The following is a 15086-nucleotide window of genomic DNA, read 5'->3' as shown; positions in this document are numbered from 1 at the left end:
GACAAAAAATCAAACAAAGTCTTCTATTGGAAAAACATCACCGACATACCACCGAAAATTCCACCGACATCTTTTCAAGTTACAGTGCGAGTTTGAGCATTTGCGCACGAATTTTGCGTTAGGAGGGATTACTGTTCATGAAAAGAAGAAATCCGCAATAATTTATTGCATCACATTAACGGAACAATAGATAAGAAATTTCTCGCAATAAGCCACGTTACGTTTTAGCATAAAATGGCAAAACTGTCGGGAAAATCCGGATAAAGCGCAACTTTTGTCCGGAATAAGCGAAGATCCGGATAATCCGAAACTGTTTCTCAAGAAAAAGATTACAAATCATTTGTACTTCCAGTTTCATCCGGATTAACTGAGTTCTATTGAAATTCTTTCATAAAAATTATTAAGTTAAATAAACAAACTTACTTTTGTTGATGTTTATCGACCTCAAGTTGAAGAACATAAACAAACCTTGGTTTGATAATATTATAAACATTTTTGTTGATGTTACGTCACCTGATGTAAACAAGCAGTTTGTTGTATTTTTAACTCAACCAAACAAAATCAATGGATGACATAATTTTATTGTAAACATCAACAAATAAATAAAAACATCATCGATTCTTGTGCCTGAGGGGAAGGCCGAAGCCGCCGACGCCAGCCCGGATCTCCAACTTCTGTAAAAGACAAATCGAATAATTGACGTTGATTTAATGTTGACACAATTAGTTGTTATAACGTTGATACAACGTAAACAACTCTCACTTTATTGTCCAACCGATCCAATGTTTCTTGTAGCTTGGATGTTTCCTCCATGTTCGGAGATCTCACCCTCCCATCTCCATCATCGAGGGAATCCCACATCCAAACTGTCTTCTCAACTTTGTGTAGCACCTCGATGACGTCATCCACAGATAGGCGGTTCCGATGGAGATCCATCCCAAAAATCTAAACACAAATTAATTATGACGCGACAATTAAACATAAACAATTTATTTATGTTGTGACTTTTTGTTTATTTATTTTATGTTTACAAGAATTGTTAGAAAATGATTAAAATTGGAAACTGGAACTTACTTTGTGAAACTTGTTGAAACTGAGACATTAAAACAACGAAATGCGACGTTGAATCAACGTCTGACCATGAATCAATGTGTTGGTTATAAAAGTTAAACATGACTCACGGATCCAGGCATCGATTTGATCGCCTCCTTCCATGGAAGGAATTGAATGGAAGTCATGTAGCAATCGGACAGAACAAGGGATCCAAGTCGCGTCGGCATCGACTCGATGAATGACGTCACTGCATGGATGTCATTCTGAGTGTCGGAGGGATCCATCACTATCCTCCCTCTATCAAAATGACTTCCTGCTGTGACTGTCACTTCCAAGTCGTTGCCTTCCCGCAGGATCTTTGTGATGGCGATGATGGAGCGATCATTGTGATCTAACAATGCAGGAATAATATCAATCAATATTAGCTCGGCTAACCAGGTTGTCGTCTAAACCACAGTTTGGTTCTAACCATAAAATAATCAAACATTGAACAAGTTGTTTACTAAAGAACAAGACATTAATTCATTTATATCGCAAACAAAAATATAAACAAATTATTTTGAACAAAACTTTCAGGTTCGAGTCAAAGTTCTAATTTGAAAGTAACCTGAGTAGACTTTTGTCAGCTGGTCACAAAATCATAAGTTTTGTCTTCAACGGCTTCGAAGTTTTATCAAATTAGGGTAAAATACTTAGGCTAGCTTTGCAGGTGGAAACTAAACTTTTGTTAAAACATTAAACTAACCAGAGCTTGCAAATTAAAATAAACTTTGATTTCTTTGTCGATAAATCTTCGAGGCAACTTTACAACTTGATCATGAAAATTTCCCAATCAGATATTTCTTGCTGCAGCTCAATCGAAGCTGATGCTTTCTTCAAACTCAGAAGACACGAGCAGAAACAAACTTTAAAACATTTGTTTGATCAAACCAAGCAGAATAATGACAGAATTGAAAGCTGAACCAACTATTTCTAGCTGCAACTGAATCAAATCTGCTCCTTTTTCTTTAACCGCTGAAAACAAAATGGCTGTTGCTTGCAAATTTGGGCGGGAGTTTTTTGTGCAATGTTGCCAAACAAAATTAAACTGAAGGATTCAATTGAAGCAACAAACAATAGAATAAATTTGTAAAGCCAAATGTGGAAAAGAAACTGAAGACTAGAAGCAAGAATAGGCCTACACAATATTTTTTTTACTATGAATTTGTCACTAAAATCAATATTTAAATGCTAGCCTTCCTGAAGTTTTACAAGCAGTGCTGCCAGACATCTTTGAAATATTTGTAATAAAATTCGTGTTATCAAAATTGGTTTGCTTTTGTAACATTAACCTTTCTTACAAACTGTTACAATTATGATGTTTCTTCCTAATTTATTTTTGAATACAAGTTTTAACTTTTTATCACCTCTTCGGCTACCTTTCAGTGAAATAATTTTTCTGGGATGGGATGATGAGCACCTTCACGTGGTCCCTCCTGTGAGTAGCCGACTTCAATAGCAAATGAAAAGGCAAAACGAAGCTCATCAAACAAGTCAGAAAAAATGACTACATTCACGACGCTTTTCAGCGAAAACAGCTCTTTTTCAGGGCATACGGCCGTCCCAGTTGGGACAAAGACCGGAGAGAGGAGTATTTGGCAGAGGTCTTTCCGAATCCTCCAGCTGAACGTCGAAAGGCTTCCGACCAGCAAGCTTGGGCGAAACACGTGTTTATCGCTGAGTTCCTGCTACACTCGACTGCCGAGAAACACATGTTTTTGGAAAAGTCTTGATGGCTAGTGTGGAGGCTACACCGGTATGGTTAGCGAAACACAATGCTCGCTGTTCTATAGTGAGTAGTCAGGTAGTGCTGACGCCAGGAAGATCGCTCCTTTTCAACAAGCTTGACATTGTCGAGCGCCTGGCCCACGAACACAATGCAACCACTGTCCTCCTCCAGGAAACCCACTGTACAACAGTGGGAAAGCTAGCAATCAACAACTTTCCTCTAGCTGGATACACTCCGAGCAGGAAACATGGCCTCGCATCTTTTGTTAGAGGAAACCTGTCTTGGAAAACATCAGATTCCTCTCAAGAGAATTCCGTGATAGAGTGGCACTGCATCAATGTAGAGGGGTACAACATCGTGAACATCTATAAACCTTCTCCATCGCAAATGTCTGCTACATCTCTATCTGTGTTCCCCACCCCTTGCATCTACGCTGGAAATTTCAACTGGCAGCATACTGACTGGAGGTACAATAACATCAATGCGGATGGAGAATGCTTAGCAACATGGGATGCTAACAACGACCTGATCCTCCTTCAAGATCCTAATAGCTCGCTAACTTTCCTATCAGGGCAATGAAACACTGGTACCAACCCAGATTTAGCATTCGCGAGAACCATAATAACTGCCAATTCCCCGACAGACAAGTACTAGGAAAGTTCCCACGGTCACAACATCGGCCCTCTCTTTTCACCTCCACTCGTCATGTTACACCAATAACGAGCAAGCCAGTGAAGCGATGGAACTTTCGCAAGGCTGACTGGGAGCGCTACGGCACAATTACCAACCAGTTCGCTAAGGAGCTCGCTCACCCAGACGCTACTAACGCGGACAAAGTTTACCAGGACTTCTGCAACCTAGCCACCTACGCTGCAAAAAAGTGCATTCCTCGTGGCTGCAGAAAACTCTACATACCGTGCTGGGATAAAGAATGCGAAAAACTCTTCCGCACCACATAAGCCTCCACTAGCAACGCATCAGACTTAGCGGCCAGTAGCCTACACTGATCACTAGGCTTGATAACAACAAGCGAGAGCAATGGGAAGGCACGGTCCAAAACATCGACTTCACCCACGCAAGCCGTAAAGCTTGGTCCACCATCAACAGGTTAACTGGCAGGCCCAGACAACCGCTTGGAGAACGCCCCATTAGAGCCAACTCCATTGCGTCACTACTTGTGAATAATGGGGTATACCCCTTAGGGGATAAAAGCACGGTTCGCCAAGTGGCTAAGGAAGTGTCCGAACTGTAGAAGACTGCAACACCACGTGAGTAAAATATATCTCGAGACTTCACCCTCAAAGAATTCCAGCATGCTCTAAACCTCCTGAAGCCAGGCAAAGCACCGGGCTCAGACCATATATGCCCAGAGTTCATCCTCCACGCCGACAAAGCACTGAAATCTTGGCTGCACACTTTCCTCTCCTCCTGCCTGCACCACCTAAAAATACCCAAAACCTGGAGACGAGCTGACGTCATAGCCATACCAAAGCCCAACAAGCCCCTGGATGACGCTAGGAGCTACCGTCGTACCTTACTTCTATGCATCCCTAATAAAGTCTTCGAAAGGCTCATCTACACCCGAATCGATCCGATCATCGACCTACTCTTACCATCAGAGCAAGCTGGTTTTCACCGTGGCCGATCAACTGTAGAACAGGTTACTCGCATGAGCCAAGACATAGAGGATTGTTATGAGGAAAAGAAAAAGACTGGTGCCGTGTTCATTGATTTCACTGCAGCATATAACACAGTGTGGCACCGCGGCCTCGCCTACAAACTTCTTCACCTCATTCTCGACCGGCACATGGTCAGAATGATTATGGAGCTTGTCTACAACCGCAGTTTCACCCTCACCACTGGACACGGACAAAGAGGCAAGCCAAGCCTCAAGAACGGTGTTCCTCAAGGATCCTTCCTGGCTCCACTCCTTTTTAATGTTTACATCCATGATCTTTCATCAACAACATCTAAGCTGTGTGCCAATGCCGACGACCTGGCTATGATGCATAACGCTTCGGAATGGTCTCCACTAAAAAGGACCCTAACTCAAGATATGGCTAAGAGGTCAGACTACCTCCACAAGTGAAGACTCAAGCTCAGTAAATCTAAAACGGTGTCGACCGCTTTCCATCTAAACAACAAGGAAGCAAAGCGTGAGCTAAATATCAATATCGATGGAAACATCCTCCCCTTTAACCCCACACCAGTCTACCTCGGTGTTAGCTTGGACAGGACTCTCACGTACCGACACCACTTGGAATCACTCCGCAAGAAAGTAACATCATGCGTTGCCCTTATTCGTCGACTGGCAGGTACGAGCTGGGGTGCGACAGCAGCAACCCTGCGCACCACAACCCTGGCTCTCGTCCATTAGACCGCAGAGTACTGCGCCCCTGTATGGTGTCGTAGTGCTCATACCCACCTTCTCGACAAACCCACCAACGACGCCTTGCGTATTGTATCGGGATGTCTAAAACCAACACCTACTGAGTTTTCACCAGTTCTTTCAGGCATCGCCCCTGCTGAGCTTCACCCCAGAGCTGCCACACTCTCCCTGGCTCGCCGGTCATTGGAGCCACACCACGCGCTCCACAGCTACACCACCAGACCAGCAATAAAGAAACACCTCAAATCGAGAAGCCCCTTTGTTGCTCAAGCACAATCTTTGCTGGAGCACAACACCAGTGCCTCATCTTGGATCACCAATACCTGGCAAGAGGAGTGGAAACACAACACCTCCAGACTCCACACCCTTGTCCCCGACGCTGGACCCATGCCACCAGGAAAGGAGCTCAGCCGACCTGCCTGGGTACGGCTGAACCGCCTCCGCACGGGTGTTGGGCGCTTTGCATCCTTGATGCACAAATGAGGCCTATCAACATCTGCGGCATGCAACTGTGGTGCAGAGGAACAGACAGCAGACCACATCCTCCACCACTGCCCAACGTTTACTCCACCAAGGGCAGTTGGTCTGTCAACGCTGGAGGACTTACAATCAAGTGGCTACTGGAAAAATGTCCAAACATTTGACCCCGATCCATTGTAGTCAAAAAAACAACAACTTCTCATACGAAAGAAGAATAAATGCATTTAAATCGTCAAACTGGGTTTCTTTAGTGATTTTTGTAAAAATTTTAAAATTTTTACCTGAATTTGATTCATCAAACTTTATGCAAAAACGAAATGATATGTAAATGTAATGTATATGTAAACAAAAATGTATTTAATAATATTCAATTTTTTCTCACTCTTCTTTTTTTTCTGAATTCATGCGGTCGCACTGAGCCGGTTTCCTGAGATTTTTCACCTTGATGAATCTTTATTTTATGACTTCACAATTTTGTTTTTATTTGAGTAAAACTTTTAAAGTAAAACTTGTCGCTACTACTACTGTTCTGGAAACTTGTCGCCACTGTACTTACATGTTTTTAAATTTTTATTCTTCTTGATGTTCATTGTATTGAAGTTTTAGACTAGTTTTAGCCTACTTTTACTTACCTGCAGCAACTTTCCGGGTTTCTTTTAGCAATTCCTCAACAAATAGTTGCCTTTTCTGCATTTTTTCATCTAAAATATAAAAACTTGTCATTAACCCTTTGAAGGTTGGGGAGAGCTGTCAATTCAACTTTTTTATATCAACAGTTGTATCTCTATAACCACTGAGGCTGCGACTACGAGATTTCTTTACTTTTCCTAACTTTTATTCACCTCTATTGAGCTGAAATTTCGAGCGAATAAAGGTTATAACTTGAGAGATATAAGGCATTTCTCAACACATCCTCTGAAATATTTTATATTCTATTGTTTTAAATTTTCCCAAGTTTGTTCAAATTTGTTCAAAATTTTCCCCTATATCCTTATCTTTAAAACCCTATATCTATATCTATAAACCCCTATATCCTTAAAATCCTATTGTTCAAAATTTTCCCCAATAATCCAAAAGTCATAAGTCACCTCAACATTTCAACGTATATGAGCAGTTCTAAAATTCATATAGTTTTAATTTTCAGATATGCTCAGCGTAGATAATTTTACAAAGCGAATACCAAACTTTGAAACCGTGCCTTAAAAAATAACAGAGATATCATTCCTAAAGCATAAGAAAAATCGACAGCACCTCCAACAAACTGAGCAAGAATCCAAGAGCCCAACCTTCTAAGGGTTAAAATTATGATTTGTAAACGTCGCTTTGATAACGTAGCATGACTGCAGAATATGCATTCATTTTAACGCTTAACCAAATTATCAAATGTTATTAAAATAAAACAAATGTTACCAAATTGCAAGTCCATCTTCATAGAAGTTTGCTTCAGTAAATTTCCAGATGATTTTTCAGCAAATATTCTGCATTTTATGAATTGTTCTAATGGACCACAACAATGCCGAACAGGTTTGTATGACATGCGGCTGCAAAACTGTCCGCTCGAAAGCTCAATTGGTTAAGTGTCCAATATGTGTACGAAGAAACCGTAAGATCAAACATAGCTGGTTCGACTCTCGGGGTGTGCGCTTGAGCAACGTATTTTAAAGACAGCTCTTCATTCAGCGTTACTAAGTGGATGGAATATTTGACAAACAACAATTTTTGACAAACTCGGTGACCGGTCATGGGTCAGTGGTTTAAAGCCTCTACTAGTAGGTGAAACTTCCAGGATTAAGCTCTTAAAGAAATTTTCTCAGTTTGCGGATAAAGACTCCACAATCACTCAATTAGGTCCTATCATGCGCCTTTGAGACGACTCGAATATATTATTATCTTTACAATCTATGTTTAACGCTGGGTGTAATAATAATGTTTGGTTTGTTACTTCGACTTTAAATAATTAGGTTTGGAGTGTTGTTCTTTGTCACCTTCGCAAACCGCTTTACAGTCAATGATCTTTAAAAACTTTTGACAAAGTTGCTTCAATGCGTGATGATTTTAATAGTGTTTCCAATTTACTTAGTGACGTACTACCCCATAAAAAAAATCGAGAAAAAACGTATAATTTTTCTTCCTTTATGCAAAAATATTATTCAATCGTTTTGCTCGTTCAACCTCATGTAATCGATTGCATTTGGCGCGCGAAGTTTCAGCAGTGGAATTAATGAGTAAAAATGTTGTATGTGCTTTTTCAAAAACTAAGACAACAATGTAATATTCCAAAGTAAACCCACTTCCCATTCAACTACCACTTAAGTGACTTGTTATATGGGAACAAAACCAACAACAGGAAAAAGTGGCAAAACAGCAAACGTTTAAGACGTGCATATGATATAGACTTAAAGCATATATGTAATCAAAGTACATTTAAACACGGCCACCAAGCCTGACATTATGTCAACAATGTTTATTTGGATATTTATTTGTTATACAATAATATTACCAGAACAGCTTGGTTGATGGGAAGATGATGGCGTTTGTGATGAGGTAGATTCATCTGAAGGACCTTGGTTCATGGCAGTTCTTGATAGATCTGTAAAAATGAAACACGATGGTGAAACATAAGGTTAACGAAATTTACTGCCATTGAGCGTTGAAGCCGACTGTTGCAGCTATAAACTTCACCAGGAACTCGCAATGAATAAAATTTCTTGTTTAAGTAGTTAATAAACCATGTATGCCATACTGCGCTGTTATAAATTACCACTGTTCTGTTGTGAATTGAAAGTGTATCACTAGGTTGGTATGTAGGGGAAGGTCGGGTTAGTTGAGCCACTTTTTGCATTTTTGCAATTTTTTTTTATATGAGTTGCTTTTATTTCTTCATTCACAGTGCTCTACCTTCTGCGTATATTAAACAATATTTGTAGGAAGTACAAGCCTTATCGAATGACGACAACCGGGTCCACAGGTGTTTAAAAACTTGTAGTCAAATGGCTCAACTAACACCATGGTAAGGGTTAGTTGAGCCACAGACTGGGGTTAGTTGAGCCTCATTTATTAGTTTTGAGAACACAAATTTAACCATGTTTCTTTTCCAAGTCTTAGTTTATATTTAAAGTAATAATATCAATGTATGAAAACAGTTTAACAATTGTTCCAAGAGTCGCTCGTAACTCAATGTGCAGATAAAATAATGAAGGTATTGCTACGGCATCCAAATAACACCATTTCATTATAGCTTGACCACGTTTATGAGCTTTTGTTGAGTTTTATGTAGTTCAAAGAGATTTACTGGACCGTAAACAGACTTATCCAACGGCTGCAATCTATGTAACGTGTGTGGAGGTATCGTAAGCATTATAACGCCCTTTATACACTGGCTCAACTAACACCGAATGCAGAGGCTCAACTAACACCTTAACTATACCGCCATGAAAATGTTAAAACTACAGCAAAACTTCATGGCACACCATGCCGCTTTTTATTCAGAACGTAGCTTGTTTGGTAAGCTACCAAACAAATTAAATGAAACTGTCTCAGTAACCAAGTATAAAAAAATATTATTGGACATACCTCTATTTTCAAAATCTACTTTCCAAGGTCAAAACTCAACTTTTTAACTTCAGCACCACATATAATATCAATCGTCAACTCAAACCAGATGAGAGACCACGCTATGAGAAACTTTAAGATCACTTGATGATAAAATGTGGTTACCTCACCACATTTAAGAATTAAAAGGGGTGGATCAACTAACCCGAGCTTCCCCTACTGTTTTTTATCATACTAAAGTTCCTGATTATGCACATGTGAGTTTTGAGTACACTTGAGTTTTCATGTTAGCATTTTGAATGGGTAGCTTTTGAAAGTATTATAAAGGTGAGTGGTTTAATCCTACAAGGCAAAAATAATTACCACTTGGTGAAAGTGTTAAAATGTTATCTTTGTTAAAGCATTTGTGAATTTTTTTTTGCACTTCTAAACTGTTTTGCTATGTTATGGATATACATTTAAAAATAATAGGTTTGTGAAATTTCAAAGAATGTAGTTATTGGAAAAAATAGCTTTCAAATGCAGCTAACCAATCTAAAATTTTCATAATTTGTCAATTCTTGTCCGATGTAAAAATTATTTGACCTGAATTTGAGAAGCCAAATTTTGTACTAACTTTTGTTGTGTGATATAAGATCTGGGTTGAGTGACCCCTACGCTTCATGACCGTTGCCAGTATGTTTAGAAATCGTTAACACTTTTGCCTTTCATTGCTGTAGCTATGACTTAATTGACCTGTGTTTGGTCTTATTTACATTTGTATTGTTTTGTTAACTGGTGAGAAAGTCTAGTGAAGTGAACCACATTTCCATATCAGTGCAGTTAAAATACACATTATATTATAATACGTTTGCTTGCCGATAGGGGGCTCAAAATTATTTTGGCTACGGGGCCCACAAAGGGGCTTAACACAGCACTGAGTATACATATTGCTCATTCAACTAACTTAACTTATTTTAAATAACCTATTTCAGTGTTTATAGAAGTAGCCTATGAGTAAAAGTGAGCCTTGTTTATACTACGCATATGGGAAGGCTTGAACACTTCAGACTTTTGAAATTTGACTGTGAGACAACATGACATAAAAAAAGGCTTAATAAATAAATTATTGCAGCCCTACTGTGGTCGAAAAAAAAGTCATTTAAAACGTGACTTCAATTTTAAACTTAAACTTGTACGAAAATCTAGTTTTTATTTGATAAACTTGGGCGAATACGAAGTGTCCGTCTTGATGAAAAACCCATTAATAAGCTTAGAATGCACAAAAGGCGGCCAAAAAAGGTTAAAATTGTCATCTTTTTAAGGGCAAGCCCCGAGACTATCTCCTGCACCATTTTATTTGTCAGAGCTCAACTTCTGCACTGTCCATTTTGTCGACTCCCTCTGAAAAATTCTTCCAAGGTTTGATAATAATAATAATAATGTTAGTTTTTATATAGCGCTGTATCCAACGCAGAATGCGTTGCTCCTCAGCGCTTTACAAAGCAGACAGTGATGCTGCATGCGATATTATAGGCGCGTCATGGAGTCACTTTGAAACTAGTGGTTAAAAATATGACGTCCTTTTTTGATTTTTACCATGTTTGTCATATTTAATCCATTATTTATATCCATTCCGCGTGCGGTTAAAAGACACAGAAAGCTTGTTTTTATTTGATATAAATTTTAACACTGATTTTGTGGTCTCCATTGGGCTTCTTAATTTAGTTTCTATAACTTGTTACTTACCGGTAGGCTTACGTAGAAATATTTTTTGCATTGTAGATCTGACACTTTTCTTCAATGTTTCTGTTTTTGACTTGAGTTGAAAAAAAAATGAAGAACTTGGGGAAAATGAAGTTGCTGTAACAAATTGAAACCAATTCAACAATTAATATTTAAAAATATATTTAACTGAAGAGAAAGAAGCGCTTACTAACAATTTTTGAAATAATTCAAAGTCTTATCCTTCATCACAAACATTCAATTCAATTTTTTTTTGCTGGAATGCAACATTAGGGTGGAGTGAAAAAAATTTTTTTTTTCAAATCAAAAAATCAGATTAACCAAAAGTGGCGTATGGACCTAAAACCAACTTCTGAGAAGGTTTTGGGTTTGTGCCACCTACACCCAGGTGGCCCATAATTTTTAAAGGTCATCCGAGGGTCAAATTTCATGAAAATCCCATAACTTGGAAACCGGTTAAGCTAGAATGTTGGTTTTTGGCTTAAAATTTCCAGAAGGTCCATGTTTATATGTGCTCTAATGCAAGTTTTGTCTCTATTTTAACTACAAAGGTGATAATAATAAACAATTACGTTTTAGTTTGAAAGCTATGTACGGTACCGTCTTCTTCTTCTCTCGTTTGACTTGTAGCAGCTTAGATTGGCAATGCCTCTTCGTGCAGCCAAGATACGGTAGTTGGGTCCAGTTGTCGAATACCAGTGATTCCACTTGGGGGTCGTAAGATGGAACATTCGTGGAGTATGTGTTGCATTGTTTGTTCTACCGCTCCGCAGACACATATCGGCGAATTATGCAACCCCCACCTAAACAGATTAGCTCCAGTACAGCCAACGTCACATCTGATCCTGTTCAATGTGACCCATGCCTTTCTTGAGAGGTCTGCTCCAGGAGGGATGGAGAGTGCTGGCATAACTGAAAACTGGGGAGGGATATGTGGCAGCTCGTTCCATTCTTGGGCCCATGTTTCCATGCAGCTGAAGTTCTTATCCACAAGTTGTATAGCGTATCGATGGAATGGGCGCCTTGATGATAGGCGTTGAGGTCTGACTGGTCCATTTGTTTGGGAGTGACTGTGGAGAAGGTGTTGAGGATCGAGTCTCGCATGTAGAGCCAGTTTGTAAGAGGCTTCTTCCCTACGGACATGAGCAGGAGCAATGCCAGCCAAAGTTGGCAGATAAGCAGTAGGTGTGGGGCGGAGACAGCCAGTGATGATGCGCAAGGTGTCGTTAATGCATACATCCATCTTTTTTGTGTGTCTGCTGCGGTTCCACACAGCTGAGGCATATTCGGCTGAGCTGTAGACCAAGGCTAGTGCACTTGTACGCAAGGTTGATGCTCGGGCTCCCCATCCTGTTCCTGCAAGGCTTCTCAAGAGGTTATTTCTCGAGGTAACTTTGGCACGGAGTGACTCGATGTGGGGTCTGTAGGTCAACTGTCGGTCAAGTTTTACTCCAAGGTAAGTTGGGTTTGCAGTGTATGGTAAAGGATTTCCTTTTAGCGAGACAGACAGTTGACGCTGAGATTCCCGATTATTTAGATGGAAAGCAGAGATTGTTGTTTTCGACGCATTCAGTTTGAGCCTCCACTTGTCCAGATAGTCAGCCACCAGTTTCAGGTCAGTTTCAAGTTTTCTTTCCACCTCATGCCAGTTCCTGTGAGCATATAGAAGAGCTAGATCATCCGCATAGCCATACTGTTGCGATGTAGTGCATGGGAGGTCACTTATATAGATATTAAATAGGAGTGGCGATAGTGTTGACCCTTGGGGGACGCCATTTTTCAGGCGGCGTGGTCTGCTGGTTTTTCCCTCGTTGGTATGCAGTATGAAGGTACGGTTCGAGATGGTCTCTACCAGAAACTTAACCATGTGTCGGTCAGGAATGAGTTGTAATAGCTTCATAGTAAGACCACGGTGCCACACAGTGTCATAGGCTGCTGTAAGATCCACTAGGACAACACCCACCTTCTCACGGGCTTCAAAACCACTTTCGATGTCATCAGTAAGCTTGACAACCTGGTCACTGGTCAGTTGTGCATCGGCCGCGTCGGAATCCAGCTTGTTCTTCTGGCAGCTTTGGGTCAACGATTGGTTCGAGTCTGCTCAGTAAGAGACGCTCAAGTAACTTGTATGGCACACAGAGCAGGGAAATGGGCCTGTAACTTTTAGGGTTATCAGCTGGCTTGTTGGGCTTTCTAATGGCTATGATGTTAGCTTTCCTCCAGATCTTTGGGAGGAGCAACTTCTTTAGGCAGAATGACATGAGCTGTCGCAGCCACTCTCGTGCGAGTGGTCCAATATGTTTAATTAGCTCTGGTGGGATTTTGTCTGGGCCTTGTGATTTGCCAGTTTTTAGGTGTTTGATGGCTGCGTCTAACTCAGAGATGTTAAAAGAGGTAGATAGGAAACAGCTTGAACTGGGTACCTTCCATAGTTGGTTGATTTCATTTTTCACTGCTCTGGCATGCGCTTTATCAGCTCCTTGATATTGGCCATTTGCGAGAAGTTGTTTCGCTATGGAGTTGGCCGTTATAGGGCATGGCTTTGGTTTCGTGGTCCTGCCTGTGAGGCGGTTGAGCGTTGACCAGGCTTTCCGACTTGAGTGGGTGAAGTCTATTCCAGCGACGGATTCCTCCCATCTATCTCTTTTTTTCCTGTTGATGCAGTCTGTTAAGTCAGTAGCGGCTGCCGCAGCTGTCAAGCCAGGTTCGGATGACATAAAAATATCATATTTTTGCTGACATTCGTTATCCCAGGTTGGGATAAAATTTCTCCTGCAGCTCCTTGGGATGGATAGCTTGGCTATCCATCCCAAGGAGCTGCAGGAGAAATTTTACCGTGAAGAAGTGAAAATGCTATATTTGAACTATTTGCACCCATATTTATGTTCTAAGGCATAATAGGTACAAACTGACTAAGTACTGCTTAAAATACTTTCTAAGTAGTTAGTACAAAGGATATGCAAGCAGCAATCATGGATATGTAACAAAAAAACTCAATGACAAAAATAATGTAGCAAAGACTCATATGCAATAATGTTACAGTGCTATTTGACATTAAGTTTCAAAATTTACATCTTTGGTTTCCATGAAATTTATAAGAAACTACATACAATCAGGGTCGCATTATAAAAATTATCATGTGGTGAAAAAATATTGAAAACCTTCAACCTGAAAACATCAGGACTATCAAAATCAGAAAAAATATATTTCGACTCTGATCCATTGCAAATTTGGGCAAGGCTGTGACTGGGCTTTGGTGAAGACCCTTGCCAACCTTAATCCACCACTGTTTGCAATGAGTGTTACAGAAACCATGACATTAACTCATTTATAATTACACGTATCCAATAGCAATACACAGCACAAGTTTATTGAAATAACTAGCAAAGCAAAATATGTATTTGCTGATACTGGTTCCCAACAATTTAAGCTTATTCTAAACATCACTCCTATGAAAATGCATGCTTATTGTTTATTAATTAAGCACTAAATTAAGAGTTTGGCTATGTAGCGAACTGTTGCTTTGTATTGAATGTCTTCATGAGTTTTCGCGATCTTATTTTCTGACGTATATGACCGTCCCTTCTTTCAAATCCGGCGACAGCTGATGAAGCTTCGGTTACCAACTTGATGAGCCTTTCAACGGCTTGGTTGTGACATGGGTGCTCGAGTTTTAACTTGTTCTGTCTAAAATCTTCAATATCTTCATTCTTCAAATGTTGTAATGCAGGTGGCTCATACATGGCTTTCAGATTTAAACTGGATAATTTACAATATATCAATATATGATATATATAATATACAAATACTTTAGCAGTTGGATTAATTTTTGGAATTTGAAACTTTCGGACTTTTTGATATGAACTGTGACCAAACTCTTCAGTGGTTGCCAATTCTTGAAGGTCGCTGCCATCATCAACACAATCGAATGCCTCATTTTCAATGACATACTGTCCTGCTGCTCGTCGCATGCTAAGCACCTTATTAACCCTAAGCCGGCGAAGGCTTTCATCGTCATCGGCCAGCATTGCCAACAAAACATTTTCATGGTGCGCAAAATATGCATTTCTTTGAAGAACTTTCGATGCAACATCTCGTACATTTTTCTTTGGAAACTTT

The 15086-nt window shown here is 40.0% G+C and overlaps 2 protein-coding genes across 16 annotated transcripts in view; both read right to left on the bottom strand.

The window, feature by feature from the left end:
- The window catches only part of LOC145788218 (uncharacterized), a 624890-nt gene that overhangs the window by 596067 nt on the left and 13737 nt on the right, over window positions 1-15086 (bottom strand). For all 15 annotated transcript variants that reach the window (XM_082599934.1, XM_082599915.1, XM_082599914.1 and 12 more), the window contains 2 exons: window positions 10971-11084; window positions 8191-8280 (listed from right to left, as the gene is read on the bottom strand). In XM_082599934.1, the coding sequence (XP_082456060.1) occupies window positions 8191-8280; window positions 10971-11084 (204 nt within the window). The remainder of the gene's footprint in view (window positions 1-8190; window positions 8281-10970; window positions 11085-15086) is intronic.
- LOC145788228 (uncharacterized) lies at window positions 562-2339 on the bottom strand. Its single transcript, XM_082599988.1, has 4 exons — window positions 1799-2339; window positions 1182-1444; window positions 763-945; window positions 562-674 (listed from the first exon to the last, which is right to left on the bottom strand). Exons 2-4 carry the CDS (start codon window positions 1335-1337, stop codon window positions 612-614), a joined length of 402 nt encoding a protein of 133 aa, XP_082456114.1. The 5' UTR covers window positions 1338-1444; window positions 1799-2339; the 3' UTR covers window positions 562-611.

The sequence above is a fragment of the Aplidium turbinatum genome, chromosome 2 (assembly GCF_918807975.1).
Source record: "Aplidium turbinatum chromosome 2, kaAplTurb1.1, whole genome shotgun sequence".
Lineage (NCBI taxonomy): Eukaryota > Metazoa > Chordata > Ascidiacea > Aplousobranchia > Polyclinidae > Aplidium > Aplidium turbinatum.
This window is presented reverse-complemented; position numbering and strand designations above follow the sequence as displayed.